This window comes from Panthera uncia, chromosome E1 (genome assembly GCF_023721935.1).
Source record: "Panthera uncia isolate 11264 chromosome E1, Puncia_PCG_1.0, whole genome shotgun sequence".
Lineage (NCBI taxonomy): Eukaryota > Metazoa > Chordata > Mammalia > Carnivora > Felidae > Panthera > Panthera uncia.
Genome location: NC_064814.1, coordinates 19,770,795 through 19,787,334, shown reverse-complemented (window position 1 = coordinate 19,787,334; position 16,540 = coordinate 19,770,795). Strand labels below are relative to the sequence as shown.

The 16,540-nt window shown below is 49.2% G+C and overlaps 1 protein-coding gene across 2 annotated transcripts in view; it reads left to right on the top strand.

Moving 5' to 3' along the window:
* RGS9 (regulator of G protein signaling 9) overlaps window positions 1–16,540 on the top strand; it is a 69,888-nt gene that overhangs the window by 39,006 nt on the left and 14,342 nt on the right. For both annotated transcript variants that reach the window (XM_049637690.1, XM_049637691.1), the window contains exons 10-15: window positions 3,327–3,356; window positions 4,090–4,151; window positions 6,110–6,223; window positions 8,529–8,644; window positions 12,412–12,499; window positions 14,782–14,920. In XM_049637690.1, coding sequence (XP_049493647.1) covers window positions 3,327–3,356; window positions 4,090–4,151; window positions 6,110–6,223; window positions 8,529–8,644; window positions 12,412–12,499; window positions 14,782–14,920 — 549 coding nt within the window. The remainder of the gene's footprint in view (window positions 1–3,326; window positions 3,357–4,089; window positions 4,152–6,109; window positions 6,224–8,528; window positions 8,645–12,411; window positions 12,500–14,781; window positions 14,921–16,540) is intronic.

The window sequence follows — 16,540 nt, the reverse complement described above, 5'->3', positions numbered from 1 at the left end:
GAAAGCTATTTTTACAGCTAGAAATAACCAGTAAAATCCATGTGGGAAACCCAAGGTAGAGGTGGAGAAGCCCCAGGTTTTGTGCTATTCCCAGAGGGTAGTCCTGGAAAGCAGAAAACAAACAGCAGACTGAACCACCGAGGCAGGAGCCCTAATGGGGTAATTAAAACCAAATAAAGTGAATTCAAATATGAAATATTTTTAACACACCGAAGACGGAGAAAATGGGCTCAGATTGAGAGTGTGTGTGAAAAGGATGAACTTGCAGGGACGGCTCCTTGGGGAGCCGGGAGAACGGAGAACGTCAGGCGGACTGAGAATCTGGCTCATTGAGTTTTTGCTGCTGTGTGCTCAGGAGACCCGTGCTTGCAGGGAGTTTGACCTTGGACCTGGGGCACTTTGCAGGAGGGCGTTTATGACTCTGGCTGTTGAACACAGGCCTCGTATGATCGCGATCCTTACCGTCATTAGTGGTTTTCTCCCCTTGAGCTTTCATGGGCATATAACGTATATGAATTTAAGGTGTACGATGCGATGCTTAGAAATAGGTATGAATTGCAAAACTGTGACCACCATGAGGTTACTTAATACCTCTGTGCCTTCACATAAGTATGGTTTTTTTGAGTGTGTGGTGATAACATTTAGGATCTACTCTCTTTGGCATCGTAGAAGTATAGACTACAGTATTGTTAATTATAGTCCCCGTGCTGTGTGTTAGCTCCCCAGAGTTTATTTATCTTGTAGCTGGGAGTTGGTTTTACTGTCATTAGTGTTGATTAAAGAGTGTTTCCTGTCTTTCTGTTTCATCTTGTGATGGGGGCTTTAGCTCTCTTTTTGTTTGGTTTTAACTTAAATGGCCGGCCAGAGTCATTCTGTTGTGTAGCACCTGCCGCTTGAAGGCAAAGAAGGAACTGGTGAAGAGAGTAGGCTATTTTCTGGTTCTCCAAGATCACTCCTCAGCTTTGCAAAGGGAAGATCTAGGTTTGAATCCTGGCTCAACCAATTACTGACCAGGAGATATTGAGAAAGTTGCCCTATAGCATCTCATAGCCTCAGTTTCCTCAGCTGAAACTCAGAATGATGGAACCTGCCTCCCTTAAACTTTGTAAGGGATCAGGAAGATGTAAATTGCCTTGCATGAATTGCTACTTGGTTGCTATTATGCAAACATCCAGCTTCGCTTTGAACACAGGGCGTTGGTAGACCAGTAGCTGTTATTCTTAGTCTACTTTAGCACACTTCTAACAAGAGACTCTGTATCATGTTTGGATGCCAAGCCACTCTGACCCCAGGGTCCTTTTCTACCTGAAATGAGAGTCTTCTAAAACAATGCCTCCTGTTAGGAGATAATGGGAACAGATAATAGGTGTGGTTACCAAAATAGGGACCATTTGGGGAGTGTCTCAAACATGTTAGGTGGAAAAATACTGTATTCTAATTTAAGCTTAGAATACATCTCCATTTTTCTGGGCCGCCAAGAACATGGAAGCCATCATTTTTCTGATTGTTTTTTTTAAAGTTTATTTATTTGGAGAGAGAGAAAGACTCACTCAGGGGAGGGACAGAGAGAGAGAGGGAGAGAGAGAGAATCCCAAGCAGGCCCTGTGCTGTCAGCAGAGTCCAACTCGGGGCTCATTCTCACAAACCCTGAGATCATGACCTGAGCCAAGATCAAGAGTTGGATGTTCAACAGACTGAACCACCCAGGCATCCGTGTCTGATGTTTTTGTGAACATCTACCGTGCACCAGAAATTATGTTAGAGGCAGACATGGTCACCCTGCTCTTAATGGTGCCTGGCGGGTGATACACATGTGAAGTAGAATCACACAAATAAATATTTAATTACAGTTGTGGCAAGTGCTATGAAGGAAGAAGTCAGGGTGCATGTGAGTCCAAAACGGAGAGACCTACCTTTAATTTTCTGAGATAACTCTCCCTACTCCCCCACCCAGGAAAAAGGATGTCCAGGGAAAGCTCATTACATAAAAGCAATCTAATGAAGCAGAATGGAACCCAGCATGGATTAGAAAGGAGAGACAAGGATGTGACATTCCAGATTAGACCTTCCTTCATTCCTTGTCAATGGGCTCGTGGGCCAGTACTTATTTTGCTAACTGGCTAGTGGAAATAGTGTCCTCCTTGGACTTCTGATTCTGTTTCCAGTAAGATCTGGTTGTGTTAAGTTGCTTGGATGACAGCAGCAAGAAATTAAGATGATCAATTTAAAGTATGGATGTCAGCACCAAGCAGCCCCTGGACACAACCAAATCTCAAAAAACTGAGACTGGAATCATCAACTGTGCCCAGCTCCCAGGGGTTGCACCGAGCAGAAAAGTGATACTAAGGAAGCATGTCAGATTGTAGAGCATTTCAGTAGGAGACAGATCTGAATGGTAACAGTTTCCAGGAGCTTCTAAGACTCTATACATGGAGTCCCTTTTGGGAGCCAGGCTTTCTCTGCTCCATCTCAAAAAATCCAGAGAGAGGATGCCCTGCTCACCCCAGGCATGAGCTTGCTTTGGCAGCTTCAATGAGAGGATGGGGCCCGACATGATCTTCTACGTTACAGCTCAGCTCTGGGACTCACCTTCCTTGGATGCTGGTCTCAGGTTTTTTTGTTACGTACTTTATGTTTGGCCATGTGGCTTGTTTCTTTTCCAGTTTGTCTCGGTCAAGTTGTTATGAATACCTGAGGAATGGAGGTCACCATTCATTCAAAGCAGTCTCCTGTGAGAAAAGAAAGAAACATTCAAGCCGCATACTTGCTTCACCGTCTTTGCGTTGCATTCTATTTAAGATGGCCCTGTAGGCACTATGGTAGATTGGGTCGAATCCCTGAACTTAGTCTTGAATTCATCTTGGCTTTTGGGAGAACAGTGTAAAGTTATAGTAGTATATCGGGCACCTGCATGGCTCAGTCGGTTGGGTGTCTGGCTCTTGCCTTTAGCTCAGGTCATGATCTCAGAGTTTGTGGGTTCGAGCCCCATGTTGGGCTTTTGTGCTGATAGCGTGGAGCCTGCTTGGGACTCTCTCTCTCCCTCTCTCTCTCTCTGCCCCCCCCCCACCTCAAAATAAATAAACTTAAAAAAGAAAGTTATGGTAGTAAATCATACCTGTTCCCTCACCAAAGCCTTAGTTGAATGAATTCTCCAGTGGCTGTATAGAATAGGGTGGAGGTGTCAGTGATGGGGAAATTCTATCTTTTAAGTAAGGAGAGGTGAAACAATTTTCTCCTGGGCAAGGATTTTTATTTTTCAAATGGGCGTTTGAACTATAATGACTTACTGGCAGCTGTTTAATGGTTTTTGCCTCTTTGTTTTACAGAAACAAACAGTCACTGCTGTCAGAAAAGAGGTAATTAGTTTCCCAGTCCCAGGGAAGTTTGGTTTTTAAATCCTCTCACAAATTGTATGTACTTTGGCTTTATGTTCTGCCCTCAGTAATGAAATGAAAAACCATGTGTAATGTTCAAACAGTTGTCTCCAAATTAATGGGCAACACAGAATGACAAAGATTCTTTTGTAAGATCTATATGGATTGGTGCTGACGCTTGGGATATGAGACATCCTCAGAAGGCACAGATCTGAGGGACGTGGGAGTGAATGCCACAGTGTCTGCCTCCCCACCCCGGCCCCTGCTCCTACAGTTACGGGGACATTCAGAATCTGAACAGGCACACTACCTATTTTGGCAAATTTCATGACCAGGGCACAAGACGGAGCCCTGGGAAGCTTTGGCTGTTGAGGTTAGACCTGCTCTGTCAGCCAGGAGCACCTGAGGGAAAAGCCAAGCATCTGTCCCCATGTCTCGATTTAATGTTCCTTAGAACTTTTTGCGTTTTCAATTGGTGCCTTTTCTCGGACTGATGCATGATGGGCTGCAGAGGCCCCTAGTTTGGAGCTTGGGGTCACCTGTCTACTGTGAGCCTGTGTCCTGTTAGTACCAAGGTGGGTGGCTTGAGGGGATGGAATCGGGGGCTGTGACAGATAAATGGCTCCTGGTTCTGGAGGCCACATGGCAGTGCCAGTGTTAGTGACGCTCAAGGATGGGGAAGTTGGACGTCTTCTAACCACTGTGTCTTTTCCAGATCATGTATTACCAACAGGCCTTAATGAGGTCCACGGTGAAGTCTTCGGTGTCCCTTGGAGGGTATGTCCCTAATTAGTTGGTCTTGCTGAGGTTTGAACAAGAGGTGGGCAAGAGGAGAACTTTCCACTTTCAGGCAAACTTGAACAGTCATGGGTTGACATAAGAGCCTAAGGAACTCTGAGGGACAAAACCAGTCCCTTGAGGATTAAGTTCCTGGTTCCTCAGTCTGTGTAAGTGTCCAGGTCTCATCTTGGGTTAGGCAAGATCAGGGATGGGGGTTTTTATACAAGTCTCATCTTTCTTGGTATCCACTAAAGTGAGGATTGAGAAAGAGGGAAGAGTTGAAAGTTCATGAACTGTTCCTTGGGGCTCCTCAGTGGCCTGTGTTCCTATCATTATTCACTCGAACTTATTAGAGATATTTGAGTTATGTTTACTGATTCAACGCACTATCAAATGTCCATTGTTAATCTTTGATTTAAAATCCAATGATGATAAATTGGAAATTTACATTTTATTTATTGAACATTCAGGGCACCTTGATCCAGTCCCTCATAGGATATTATTTGGGAGACACAAAAGGGTTTAGTGCCCCCCAAATGTAAGCACTTGTCCTTTTAAAATGTGGAATTCATTATAGGCCCACCTTACTAACTCTAAGATTTTCCTGCACACATGAAAATGGACTTGGCTTACTTCTGGTGGGGGAGTCACAGTGTGACTAATCATTTACTTTGGCCGTGTAAGATTTCAGTAACGGTACTATTCAAGATGGAAGGCGTTGTGTTTTGTCCAGTGCCTTTCTTTCAGTACTGTTAGGGGTTAGTCTCTTCGAAAAATCTTTAAATATCTTTTTTACCCCTTCCCCAATCCCTAGTTTGCAAACATACCACCTGCCTGATAAAATGTGCCCTGACCTCACCCATATTTTCCAATGACTTCTGACTGCAGCTCCGTCACAGATGGGAGTGGACCCCTATACTCAGTGGACATTCACCTTGGGTTATAATGATCACCCCTGTTTCATGACAAAGTAAAAACCATCTCCTCCGATGTTCCGGAGACCCGATCTAATGAAACCAAGCAGAAAGAACATTGAAGGAGACTCGAAGGCTGCTGGATACTTTTACCCCCACTTTCTAATTTTTATTTGTTTTAGTGCCTCGTTACCGTTGTATGACGTCATTTGTGTTTGGACCTGTGACGTGGTTTTCTTTTTTCTTCCCTTGAGTGGCTCCACTGTAGGGGTCTTGCTGAGAAATAGGAGGGTCTGGGGAGAAATGAAAGCAAGGGGCTCGAGTTCCACACAGAACTCTACACCTCATGCTCGGGTGTGTCTCTAGGGCGTGGATTCCGTTCTATCAAAATCTCATGGCTGTGGGCAGACTTCACGGCAGGTGTCTCATGTACACCGTGGATACGATTCCCCGCCTAAGGGGTACAGGCACAGCAGGCTTTTCCAGACTGCCCGAACACCGGGAAATGTGCTGGCTAAGAAGGTCTAACTCACATAGAAGGAATTAGTTCTCGCTCACATTTGCAAAATTGGGCTTCACACCTCAGTGAGCCCACAGGTTTTGGAGGATGAATGCATTATCCCGACAAAGGGTAGAACCTGACGTGGCAGCAGAATCTCAGAGAGACCATGGCTGCCTCATGCTTCCAAGCAGGTGCCGAGACGCTGGTTCGAACACGGGCACACGGCGGCGGCTTTGAATTTTGAAAACGCACGATAAAAGATAAAGAGGCTTTATTTTAATGAAATAGGTACAGGAGAGAGGCTGCAAAGGGATTGGATGGGGAGACAGTGTTTCATCTCCCAAGTAGAGCCGGGACCAGATCCCGTCGAATACCTGCCGTTCCCGAGGGCTATTAGAGCGTTTTTCTAAGAAGACAGTAATAAGTATGTAACTAAATCGATAAAGAGGAAGGAGGGCAGGCTGGTCAATCAACCTGAGTATTGATTTTGTCTCTTGGGTGTTGAACTTCTAGGAAATCCTTTTCCGTTTGCTTTTCAGGATCGTCAAATACAGCGAGCAGTTTCTGTCCAATGATGCCATCATGTCAGGCTGCCTCCCTAGCAATCCTTGGATAACAGATGACACCCAGTTCTGGGACTTGAATGCCAAATTGTATGTATTTGATACATTGGTGGTTTTTTTTTTTAATAGGTTTTTGAGTTACAATTCACATGCTATACAATTCACCCAATTAAAGCGTGCAGTTCGGTGGTTTCTACTGTATTCCTAGAGTCGTGCAACCATCACCACAGTTAATTTTAAAACATTTTCATCACCCAAATAAGAACCCTTCCCCCCCTACCCCTCCTGCCCTAGGCAACCACAAAAGTATTTTCTGTCTCTGCGCAGTTGCCCGCTTTGGACATTTCGTGTGAATGGAATCATATGACATGTGGTCTCTTTTTGCGTGATTAGCTTTATTTTCTACTGAGCATAATGCTTTCAGGTTTTATCTGTATTGTATAGTGTATAATACATCCTTATTTATGGATGAATATCATCCATCCAGGGATGATATTCACTGGAAAGATACACACTTTTTTATCCATTCATCGGTTGATGGACATTGGGTTATCTTGGTCTTTCAGCTATTATGAGTGATGCTGCTGTGAACACGCACGTACAGGGTTTTGTGTGGACGTATGTTTTCATTTCTCTTGGGTATGTACCTAGGAGTAGAATGGCTGGGTCAAATGGTAACTCTATATTAACAAGATACTGTTTTTGAAAAGAAAACGACCATCTCTATGGCTTTGCCTTTTCAACGTCTAATTAGAGAACAAGTAAGTTCCTGGAGGGCGGGGCCCTGCACCTGCCTTGGCAATCGTACCACTCACTCCGTGGCTCTGTTTGTGAGTTTTGAGCAGTTGTCGCTGCTGATTGGGCCTATGTGAGCCTGTTGTTTGCCAGAGGGACAAAGGCAGAAAATGCAGGAGAGCATCGGCCAATGAAGGAAGAAGAGAAGGTGTAACGGTCACGTCAGAGGGAGAGGTAGAGGAAGAGGGGAGGAAGGAAGGGGCTGTAGGAGTGGATGAGGCAGGTGGGGTGGTGGGGAAGATAGACAGCATCAGGTGCGTACCACAGTTTAGGTCACCACCGAGGCCATTGCCACCTAACGCATGAGGAACATTCAGGTAGCACAGATCCAGCCAGGGAAGCAGACATAGCTGGGAAATCCTTCCGCCTCCTCCTCCTGGCCCTGCTGTGGGGGCCTGATGGGTTAAGGGGGGCACTCATCTGGAGTTCGGGGTGACTTGTTTACCAATATCAACCGCAGACCCGAAGACTCTAGAACCACCTTCCGGAAAGGCTTCCCTCCTACTCTGGGGGCTCTAGTTTGTAGGGTGGTTTTCCGGGTCCTCCGCCGGTCAATGGTGCCTGTTGAAAACAGGAAGCCTTGTTCTGAATGGTCTAGATCAGAAAGCCGTATTAAAATCACCTTGGGAGGCTTGACAACCAAAAGGTAAACAAAGCCCAATGTCCAGCCCTTACCCCCTCGCAGCCTCTTAATTGGCCGGGGCTACCCTCGTATACTCACCCGTGGTTTTGAAAAGCTCCCACTTGTTTTCATGAACAGCCGGGATTCGTGATACTGGTCTAGAGCAGTGTGGCTCCCAGTGTGGTCCCAAGACCCGCAGCTGCAACACGAGCGGGGAGCTGGTTAGAAATGCGAACTCTTGGGGTCGTGGACTTGGAAGCGTTTGTTTCCAAGGGGCTGTGCCGGGTTCTGGAGAATTTCATAAGGAATGGGAAGAAAAGCCGACTCTTTTCCTGATTTTCTGGAATGTTAGGCCTCAGCCAGCTGCGCTCAGATGTCCCACCTGGGAGCTGGGAGACCCTTCCAGACACGGAGGGGGCGTGGGACTTGCATGTTGGAGGATGCTTTGGGAGAGGGCTCATCGGTGACCACAGGGTCTACCTGGGGCTCGGGGCCTGAGGGCAGGTAAAGGAGGAACCACAGACTCCCTCCCACCAGATGCCGGTGGTGAAGGGGCGTGGGGAGGGGTGGCAGTGACCATAGCTCGCGTCACCAGTGCTGCTCTGGAAATCCTTCCTCTCTGGTCTGGTGTGGCAGCCTGACCGGCCCTCTGCTGGCCAGTCTCCACAAGCCTTGGAGGGCGCATCCGTGTTCCTTTGCCGGACTGTAAGGCTGTTGAATGTGGGCGTCCTTCTCGCCTCTGGGCCACCTGCTCTCCATAAGAGCCCCAGGGGACTTGTCCGAGGCTGCATTTTCCTAGCGAGGGATCACTTGTACGTTCGTGCAGGGATTGAGGGGGGAGGATCGGGTTGAGCCCTGGGTGGAGGGACTCGTGAACTTAGGCGGGGCTAAAGCCCCTCTCCCCCAGCCGGGCCACCCCCTGGCACGGCCCCTGTCTTGCATTGTGTCTGGTGCGTTTACAGATCATCATCTTTGCAGGGTGGAAATCCCAACCAAGATGCGGGTGGAGCGATGGGCTTTCAACTTCAGTGAACTGATCCGAGACCCCAAGGGCCGACAGAGCTTCCAGTACTTTCTCAAGAAAGAATTCAGTGGTGGGTCTTTTGATTTCTTTCACACATTCTTTGTTTTACAATTTTTTACTTTCAGCAACACACCTGTTATGACTGTCTGGCAAAGGTTTCGAGGGCTTTCTCGGTAGGTGTTTTCACAGCTCTGCGCCCGCGCGCTCTTCAACAGGCTCTTCTTGGACGTGTCCTTTCCATCCCTTCCAAGGGGCTCCATAGTGGGGGGTAGGGATGAGGGGTGTTGAATCTACTAATGAAATCTGTCCACCTTAGCGTTACTCGCGTGTGCAAGGGCCCGGTCCCCTCTGGCCGCTCTCTCACTTCCTCACCCTGATTCTACCGTCAGAGTCCAAGAGAGTCCCTCGCCAAGCCCTGGCCAGGAGGGAAGCGGAAAAACAAGCTTTCTCTTTTTGTCCCGCAGCCTGCTTTCCTTCAGCTCAGTGCTTCTCTGCCCAGGCTGTGCCTTCGGTTCAACTGGGGAGATTTTAAAAACACATCTGCCCGGATGCCTTCTCCAGAGGCTCCTTTTGTTTTGTTTTGTTTTGTTTTTGGTTTGGGGTGGGTTCTCTGCAGGTCTGAAAACTCCCCAGGTGATTATTCTAATACATGGCTGAGCTCTAGAACCGTCTCAGCTCCTGCCCTCCTTCCTTCAGGGCCTTGGGAGTGTGCCGATTTTAGTGGGACGGGCGAGGCCCCGTTTTCTACTCCTGGTGTCTCAGAGACACACACTCTGGGTGTCCCTGCATGGTAGTAGGGAGGCACTGGTGACTTTTTCAAACACACTGCCCCGAGAAACACCTGGGAAAACGAAAGGCCAGATTAAAACCGGTTTCATCAGGCCAAACATTCAATTGGCTTCACCAGCTTTGGCTGAGATGTGTGCTTTTATGGGATTCGTCATCTGCTTACTGAATCCCCCCAGCCCTGCAAAGCATCCCATTTGAACGTCGCTTCTCAGCTGCTGGCTCCCAGGACCCATTTGTCCAGGGGGTTGCTCCTGAACTAATCCCAGGGGACAGGCCATTAGCCTCTTTGACCGCCTGATGCAGCGCATCACGTTATAATGTGGATCCCTGACAATCCTCTCTAATCAAGCCTAATTGCCATGATAACGGTAAAACCCAGAACAGATGATGGGAAAGGCAAGTGCCTTTAGCTGGGGCCCCTGGAGCAACCGGAGAATAAGAGGATAGGCTGCCATCTAGTGGCAAAACGACAAACCACACCCCCGGGCTGATCCCGTCCCATTACTTAGTGACAGCGAGACCCCGTTGAAAAGACTTCCCTGTTAATTCTGATGGGGTACGTGGGTGGCTCAGTCAGTGAAGCATCCCTCCTGATTTCAGATCAGGTCGTGACATCACTCTCACAGCTCGTGGGTTCGACCCCCGTAGGGCTCTCTCTACCCCCCCACCCCGCAAACTAAAGAAATGTTAAAAAAAAACAACACCACAAACTTCCGGTGATTCCTCATGAGATTCCCAAGGCTTCAGATATAAACAGGGAAGATGAATCATCGGTTTTCTTATCTAATTAAAATTAAAAAAAAATTGAGATAGACTTCACATACCATAAATACACAGACCGTGTAATTCACATGCCATAATCCTTTCAAAGGGTACAAAGCAGTGATTTTTAGTACATTCACAAAGTCGCACAACCATCAACACTATAGAATCATAGAACGTTTTCGCCACCTCCAAAACAAACTCCTTACTCATTAAAAGTCGAGCCCTATTCCTCTCTCCTCCTCTGCCCCCCATTACTTTCTCCTCCACCCCTGCCCCCCCTCCCCCAGTCCCAGGTGACCACTCATTTATTTTCTATCTTCATGGGTCTGCCTGTTCTGGACATTTCCTATAAATGGAATTATACACTGTGTGGCCTTTTGTCTTTCACGCAGCGTAGTGTTTTCAGGGTTCATCTCTGCTATGGCGTTGGGCAGTGGTTCAGTTCTTTTCATGACCAAATAATACTCCACGGTGTGGATATACCGCATTTTGTCTATCCACTCGTCATTTGGTGGCCCTTGGGGTGGTTAAGACTTTTTGGCTATCGCGAATAATGCTGCTCTGCACCTTCATGTACACATTTTTGTGTGCTCGTTTAGTGTTTTATGGCAGTAACATATTCATGACATGAAATGTATCATTTTAACCATCTTTACAGGTACAGTTTGGTTCAGTGTCTCCAACACTGCCGTTCAACCGTCTCCACTATCCGACTCCGGAACTTTTTCACCTTCCCCAACGGAAACTCTGTCCCCGTTAAACACTAACTCCCCAGTCTCCCTTCCCCCAGCTCCCAGCGACTGCCATTTTACTTTCTGTCTCTGTGAATGTGACTGTTTTAGGTACCTCGTATAAGTAGAATCATATATGTTTTTTTGTCCATTTGAACTGGCTTATTTCAAGGTGCATCCCTGTTGTAGCCCATGTTAGAATTTTATTCCTTGTGAAGGCTGAATCAGGCACCTGGGTGGCTCAGTCAGTTGAGCATCTGACTTCAGCTCAGGTCATGATCTCAGGTTGGTGGGTCTGAGCCCCACGTGGGGCTCGCGGCTTTCAGCGCAGAGCTCGCTTCAGCTCCTCTGTTTCCCTCTCTCTCCGTCCATCTCCCATTCACACGCTCTCTCTCAAAACTCAACAAACATTAAACAAAAGAGGCTTAAGGAGGAATCATATCCCATTGTAGGTATAGACCACGTTCTGGGTATCCATTCACCTGCTGGTGGACATTTTTGTTTCGCACCTTTGGCTGTTGTGAATAACTGCTCATTTAACCTAAAGCAATCAGCTATCTTGTGCCCTGGGTGAGGTGGTCTGCGTTGCACCTGATGTGAAACTGACAGCTGTCCCTTAAAAGCATCGCTGGCCTGTTTATTCGTGCCTGTGATCTCAGTCCTCAGAACACCCTGAAGTTCATGCCGAAGAGGGGGGACCTGTATAGGGTTATGGGACAGACGTCAACTAGCTTAGGATTGTGCGGCTTTTTCCATTCCGAAGCACCTGGGAGCTTTCCAGAAAATGCTATGAAAGGAGACGAGGGGGAGTTCTTGTCTATTTCCCCACACCACGGTGTGCTGTGATTTACAAGCACGTGCGTGCGCGTGCACACACACAGGCACTTGCTGTCCCCCTGGTGTGATCATCTTTATTTTCTCAGGCAAAAATGACCATCTGGGACGATGGCGCCAGAGTATTCACCTTCCTTGTGGGTGCCGCGGAGACGGATTAGAGAGTTTTAAGTTGAAAGGAAGGGAAGGCTCGGGAGGAGACTGGCTTTTCCTTCTGGAGTCCGTCTGGCTCGGGTGACCCTCTGTTATGTCCCCCGCTGGCCAGGCCTTCCCTGAGAGTGAGTCTGTCAGCTTCGCTGCCTGTGTAGCCTCTCTGGAAGCACCGTTGGCTGGAGGGGCTATCAAAGGGGGGGGGGCGGGGCTGTACACGCCAAGGAGGCAGAAGTCACGTGCAGTCACTGAACATGAGCAAAGCAAATGGGGACCTTTATGGAGAAAGCCTGTCGTGTAGCAGTAGATGTTCACAAGCCTAATCAGATGCCGACTTGCTCGAGCAATGTTTGCTACAGCTAAATTCCAGACAGGCAAGCCTGGGACAGTCCTATCTTTGTCTAGCCTCACAGGGTGCCCTGGTTTGTTCTGCAGAGGGAAGGAAGATGTTCACTGGGCTGGGGACCGAATCCACCCCAGCTGACCCATCTCCTTTCTTTCTTCTTTTCTTCGCCCGCCTTGGTTCCTGCTTGGCTTTCATCTGCGTGGACCCCTCCTCCTCGTGCAGGGGAGAATCTGGGATTCTGGGAAGCCTGTGAAGATCTGAAGTACGGAGATCAGTCCAAGGTCAAGGAGAAAGCGGAGGAGATTTACAAGTGAGGACCAGCCAGATTGTTGGGAGAGCTGCCCGGGGGGCCTCTGCTGACCACCCCCTTGCGTTTGAGGTTGAGATCGAATGGGAGGGACCACATTCCTGGTGTGGGCCTTAGTCACTGCACCTGTCGTGCTGTGGATAGCTATCTCCTCGCTTAGGCTTGGGGCTCCCTCGGAAGAGAGTCTGGGAAGGCGCACGATGTCACCGCCCTGCACCAAGGGGGATGTGCTCAGGAGTTAAAGCAGGCTGCCCCGAGTTGTAGTGCAAAGTGCTTTGTCTTTGACCAACCCCCCCGCCTTAGATGTCCCGAGAGGGGTGTGTGCGCGTGCGTGTTTGAGAGGAGAGAGACAACAGGTGGTGTAGGAAAACTTCCTCTCCCCAGTCATCTTGCAGAAGTCAGGACCACGAAGAGAGGGAGATCCCCCAAGCCTCTGGGACCGTGCACCCCGCTTGGGTGTACAAATGTGCGTACATCTCTAATCTTGCACCTAATGGCTGTAGGTCCCACTTGCTCGTTCTAGCAGTGAGTCTGTTCTGCTCCAGCCCTGTCTTTCCCCTAAGCCACCCTCTGTGTTACCCAGGAAGCAGGGGTTCCAGTTCAGAGGGCCTCAGAGGGCCAGGCCTCCCTCTCATGGCCCAGTAGAGAGAGAGAGAGAGAGAGAGAGAGAGAGAGAGACAGAGAGACAGCCGGTGCTGCCGGGTGCCGAGCGGTTGAGATCTGCACCCTCCCTCCCCCGAGCACTGGACGTAGGGGACACCAGTCTTGGGCTCTGAGTGCCCAGCACGTTCGGGTCGTACTCACATGCGTAGCCATGGTTGTCAAAGCCCTGCTGCCGTGCTGGGCTGGGACCAGTCCCCGGCAGCCAGCGGACTGTGGCACTGAGCTTGGGGCGGCAGGCCAGGTGGCCCCTCCCCTCTGTGCACTCGTCCATCTCAACCTCCGGTGTCCCTCCAGTGGACTCAGAGTGGACCACTGCAACTTTGGGAAAGGCACCAATAACACTGAAGGCAAGGGCTGGAGGTCTCGGGCCTCACTCTTGGAGGCTTCTACACTTTCTCAACGACGTGTCCACCTCTTCCCACGCAAGGACTGTGTACCGAGCGAGACAGGGGTGACGGAGGGATTGTGGTTCCAGGAAGGTCCTGTGACATCCTTCCCGGGAACAGTGGCACCTGACTGCCACACACACACACACACACACACACACACACACACACCCTAACTCCAAAAATCCACTGTAAGAAAACTAGCTGTCTTCACCTTCATAGCAGCTTCCTTTCTCCCCAGGGTCCCCGGGTATGTAATGTTAGTCTGAATCCCCAAATTAAATTTTTTTTAATGTTTATTTATTTTGGGGAGAGAGAGAGAGAGAGACAGAGCGTGAGTAGGGGAGGGTCAGAGAGAGGGAGACACAGAATCTGAAGCAGGCTCCAGGCTTCAAGCTGTCAGCACAGAGCCCGAGGTGGGGCTCGAACTCATGAACTGCGAGATCATGGCCTGAGCCGAAGTTGGACACTTAACCGACTGAGCCACCCAGGCGCCCCTAAATCTCCAAATTTTAAGGTACAGCTGCATAGTGTGGCAAAACATTCACGCATCTCTAACCCTGAAACAACTCAGAAGGGGGAACAGTGGGGAGCCATGTGGCTGGGTTTGGGTTCTCTCTGGGACCATTAGCAAGGATGCCCTCGTCATCCACCCTCTGGGCGCTGGGACTATAGGTTGCTTCCCGACCCAGCATTTGAGATTCATTTCTAAATGCATCTAGAGCGCCTGGCTGGCTCCGTCAGTGGAGCAGACGACTCTTGATCTCGGGGGCAGTGGATTTGAGCCTCACGTTGGGGATAGAGATTACTTGAAAAAAAATTTTTTTTCTAAATACATCTAGGCTGGGCCAAAGGAGAGCAGGGGCCCTGGGACACCTGTTCGGAGGTTCCGGGTGGGCCCCAAATCCTGGTGAATGAGGCGGAAGGCATTACGTTGGAAATTGGATTCTTTATTCTAACGCCTGGTGTTGCCCACCAACATTTTGTTTTCTCTCTTAGGGGCGGGGGACGCTAAAGTTAAATATTCCCCTTCTGAAGACTGGCGTGACTGTTTTCTTGCGTCTAAGAAACGTCACGTGACAACCTGTTCAGGGCTCTTTCCTGTCTCCTAAAAAAAAAGGACCGCTTTCATTCCCGGTGACCTGAGTCATGTCCGTCCCTCCCTCCCAAGCGGCTGTGAACTTTCATTCACGGACTTGGGTTAGCTACTCGCTAACATTTCCCTCCCTGCTCCAGGCTATTCTTGGCCCCCGGGGCGAGGCGGTGGATAAACATAGATGGCAAAACCATGGACATCACGGTCAAGGGGCTGAGGCACCCTCACCGCTACGTGCTGGATGCCGCGCAAACCCACATCTACATGCTCATGAAGAAGGTAGGTGGGGCCGGTGCTGATGGCACGTAGGGGCCAGGGAGCCCTTCCCTTCCCAGGCACCAGGGAAATACGGGAACAAAGGGAGATGCCGGGTGGCTTCCTTTGCTGGTGTTGAGATGCAGGGTAGTCAACTTGCACCTGCCCGCTGGTCTGGAACCTTGCCGAGCCCCCAGTCTTGGTGGCTGGGAAGGACCACTTACAGGTGCTGTGTGTGTCCTTAGGGGCTGTCGCTCTGTGGTGGCCGTAGAGGCAGTCATGACGCTGGTGATGAAAGCGTTGCCATAACAGCTGTTCTTTACCGAGCGGCTTGGGAGGTGCGGTCAGGATGCAAAGCATGGAACTTTGTACCAAGGACAACCCAGGGGACAGGGCTTGCTTCTCCAGAGTCCAGCAGTTTGTCCAGGGTCTCCCGGAGGTAGAGTCGAGAGTCTGACTGTGTCTGCCTGCATCCGGAGGCTGAGCTCTTAGTCTCTTCTCGAGAATGGCGGCAGTTAAGGTGGCCCTGGCCCTAAGCAAATATCTCATTCGCTGGAGGAGAGGGAGGTTAGTACCCAAAAGAGACAAATGTGGTGTGATTCTGGTAAAACCCTGTGCGAATTCAGGTAGCTTTCTGGGTTATGTTTTTTGTTTTGTTTTGTTTTGTTGTTAATTTTTTAACGTTTTATTTATTTTTGAGACAGGGAGAGACAGAGCATGAACAGGGGAGGGGCAGAGACAGGGAGACACAGAATCGGAAACAGGCTCCAGGCTCCGAGCTGTCAGCCCAGAGCCCGACGCGGGGCTCGAACTCACGGACCGCGAGATCATGACCTGAGCCGAAGTCGGCCACTCAACTGACTGAGCCACCCAGGCGCCCCTGGGTTATGTTTTTAAAAATGTTTATTTATTTATTTTGAGAGAGAGGGAGAAGGGCAGAGAGAGAGAGAGAGAGAGAGAGAGAGAGAGAGAATCCCAAGCAAGCTCTGCACTGTCAGCTCAGAGCCCAAGTCGGGTTTCGATCCCACAACCCTGGGATCATGACCTGAGCCAAAATCAAGAGTCAGATGCTTAACCGACTGAGCCACCCAGGCACCCCACATTTTGATTCTTAAAAATGTGCTTTTTTTAATGAAAAAAAGGGGGGTGCCTGGGTGGCTCCGTTGGTTGAGTGTCCGACTTTGGCTCAGGTCATGATCTCGCAGTTCATGACTTTGGGCCCCGTGTTGGGATCTGTGCGGACAGCTCAGAGCCTGGAGCCTGCTTCAGGTTCCGTGTCTCCCTCTCTCTGTGACCCTCGCCTGCTCACACTTGGTCTCTGTCTCTCAAAGACAAATAAAAATTAAAAAAAAATTTTTTAATGTGATTTTTTATACAGCCTTTTGCAGAGATACCCAGGAAAGCCAGATAGTAGCCAGAAAAAAACAGAGCCGTGGGTAACTTAAGGACAGTGTATATGCTTAGTAGATTGTGTGTCACTAGAGGCTGTGTCCTATGACTATAAAGTCAACATGACCCACCAATCCATAGTCCCCACTCCCAACCTCTGTCCTGGTTCTTGTAACTTTCACCGCTACTGCTTAGTTTTTAGAATGGAACTGTTTTGATAAATTTAAAAAACCCTAGGTCCCTACATCGTTGCTG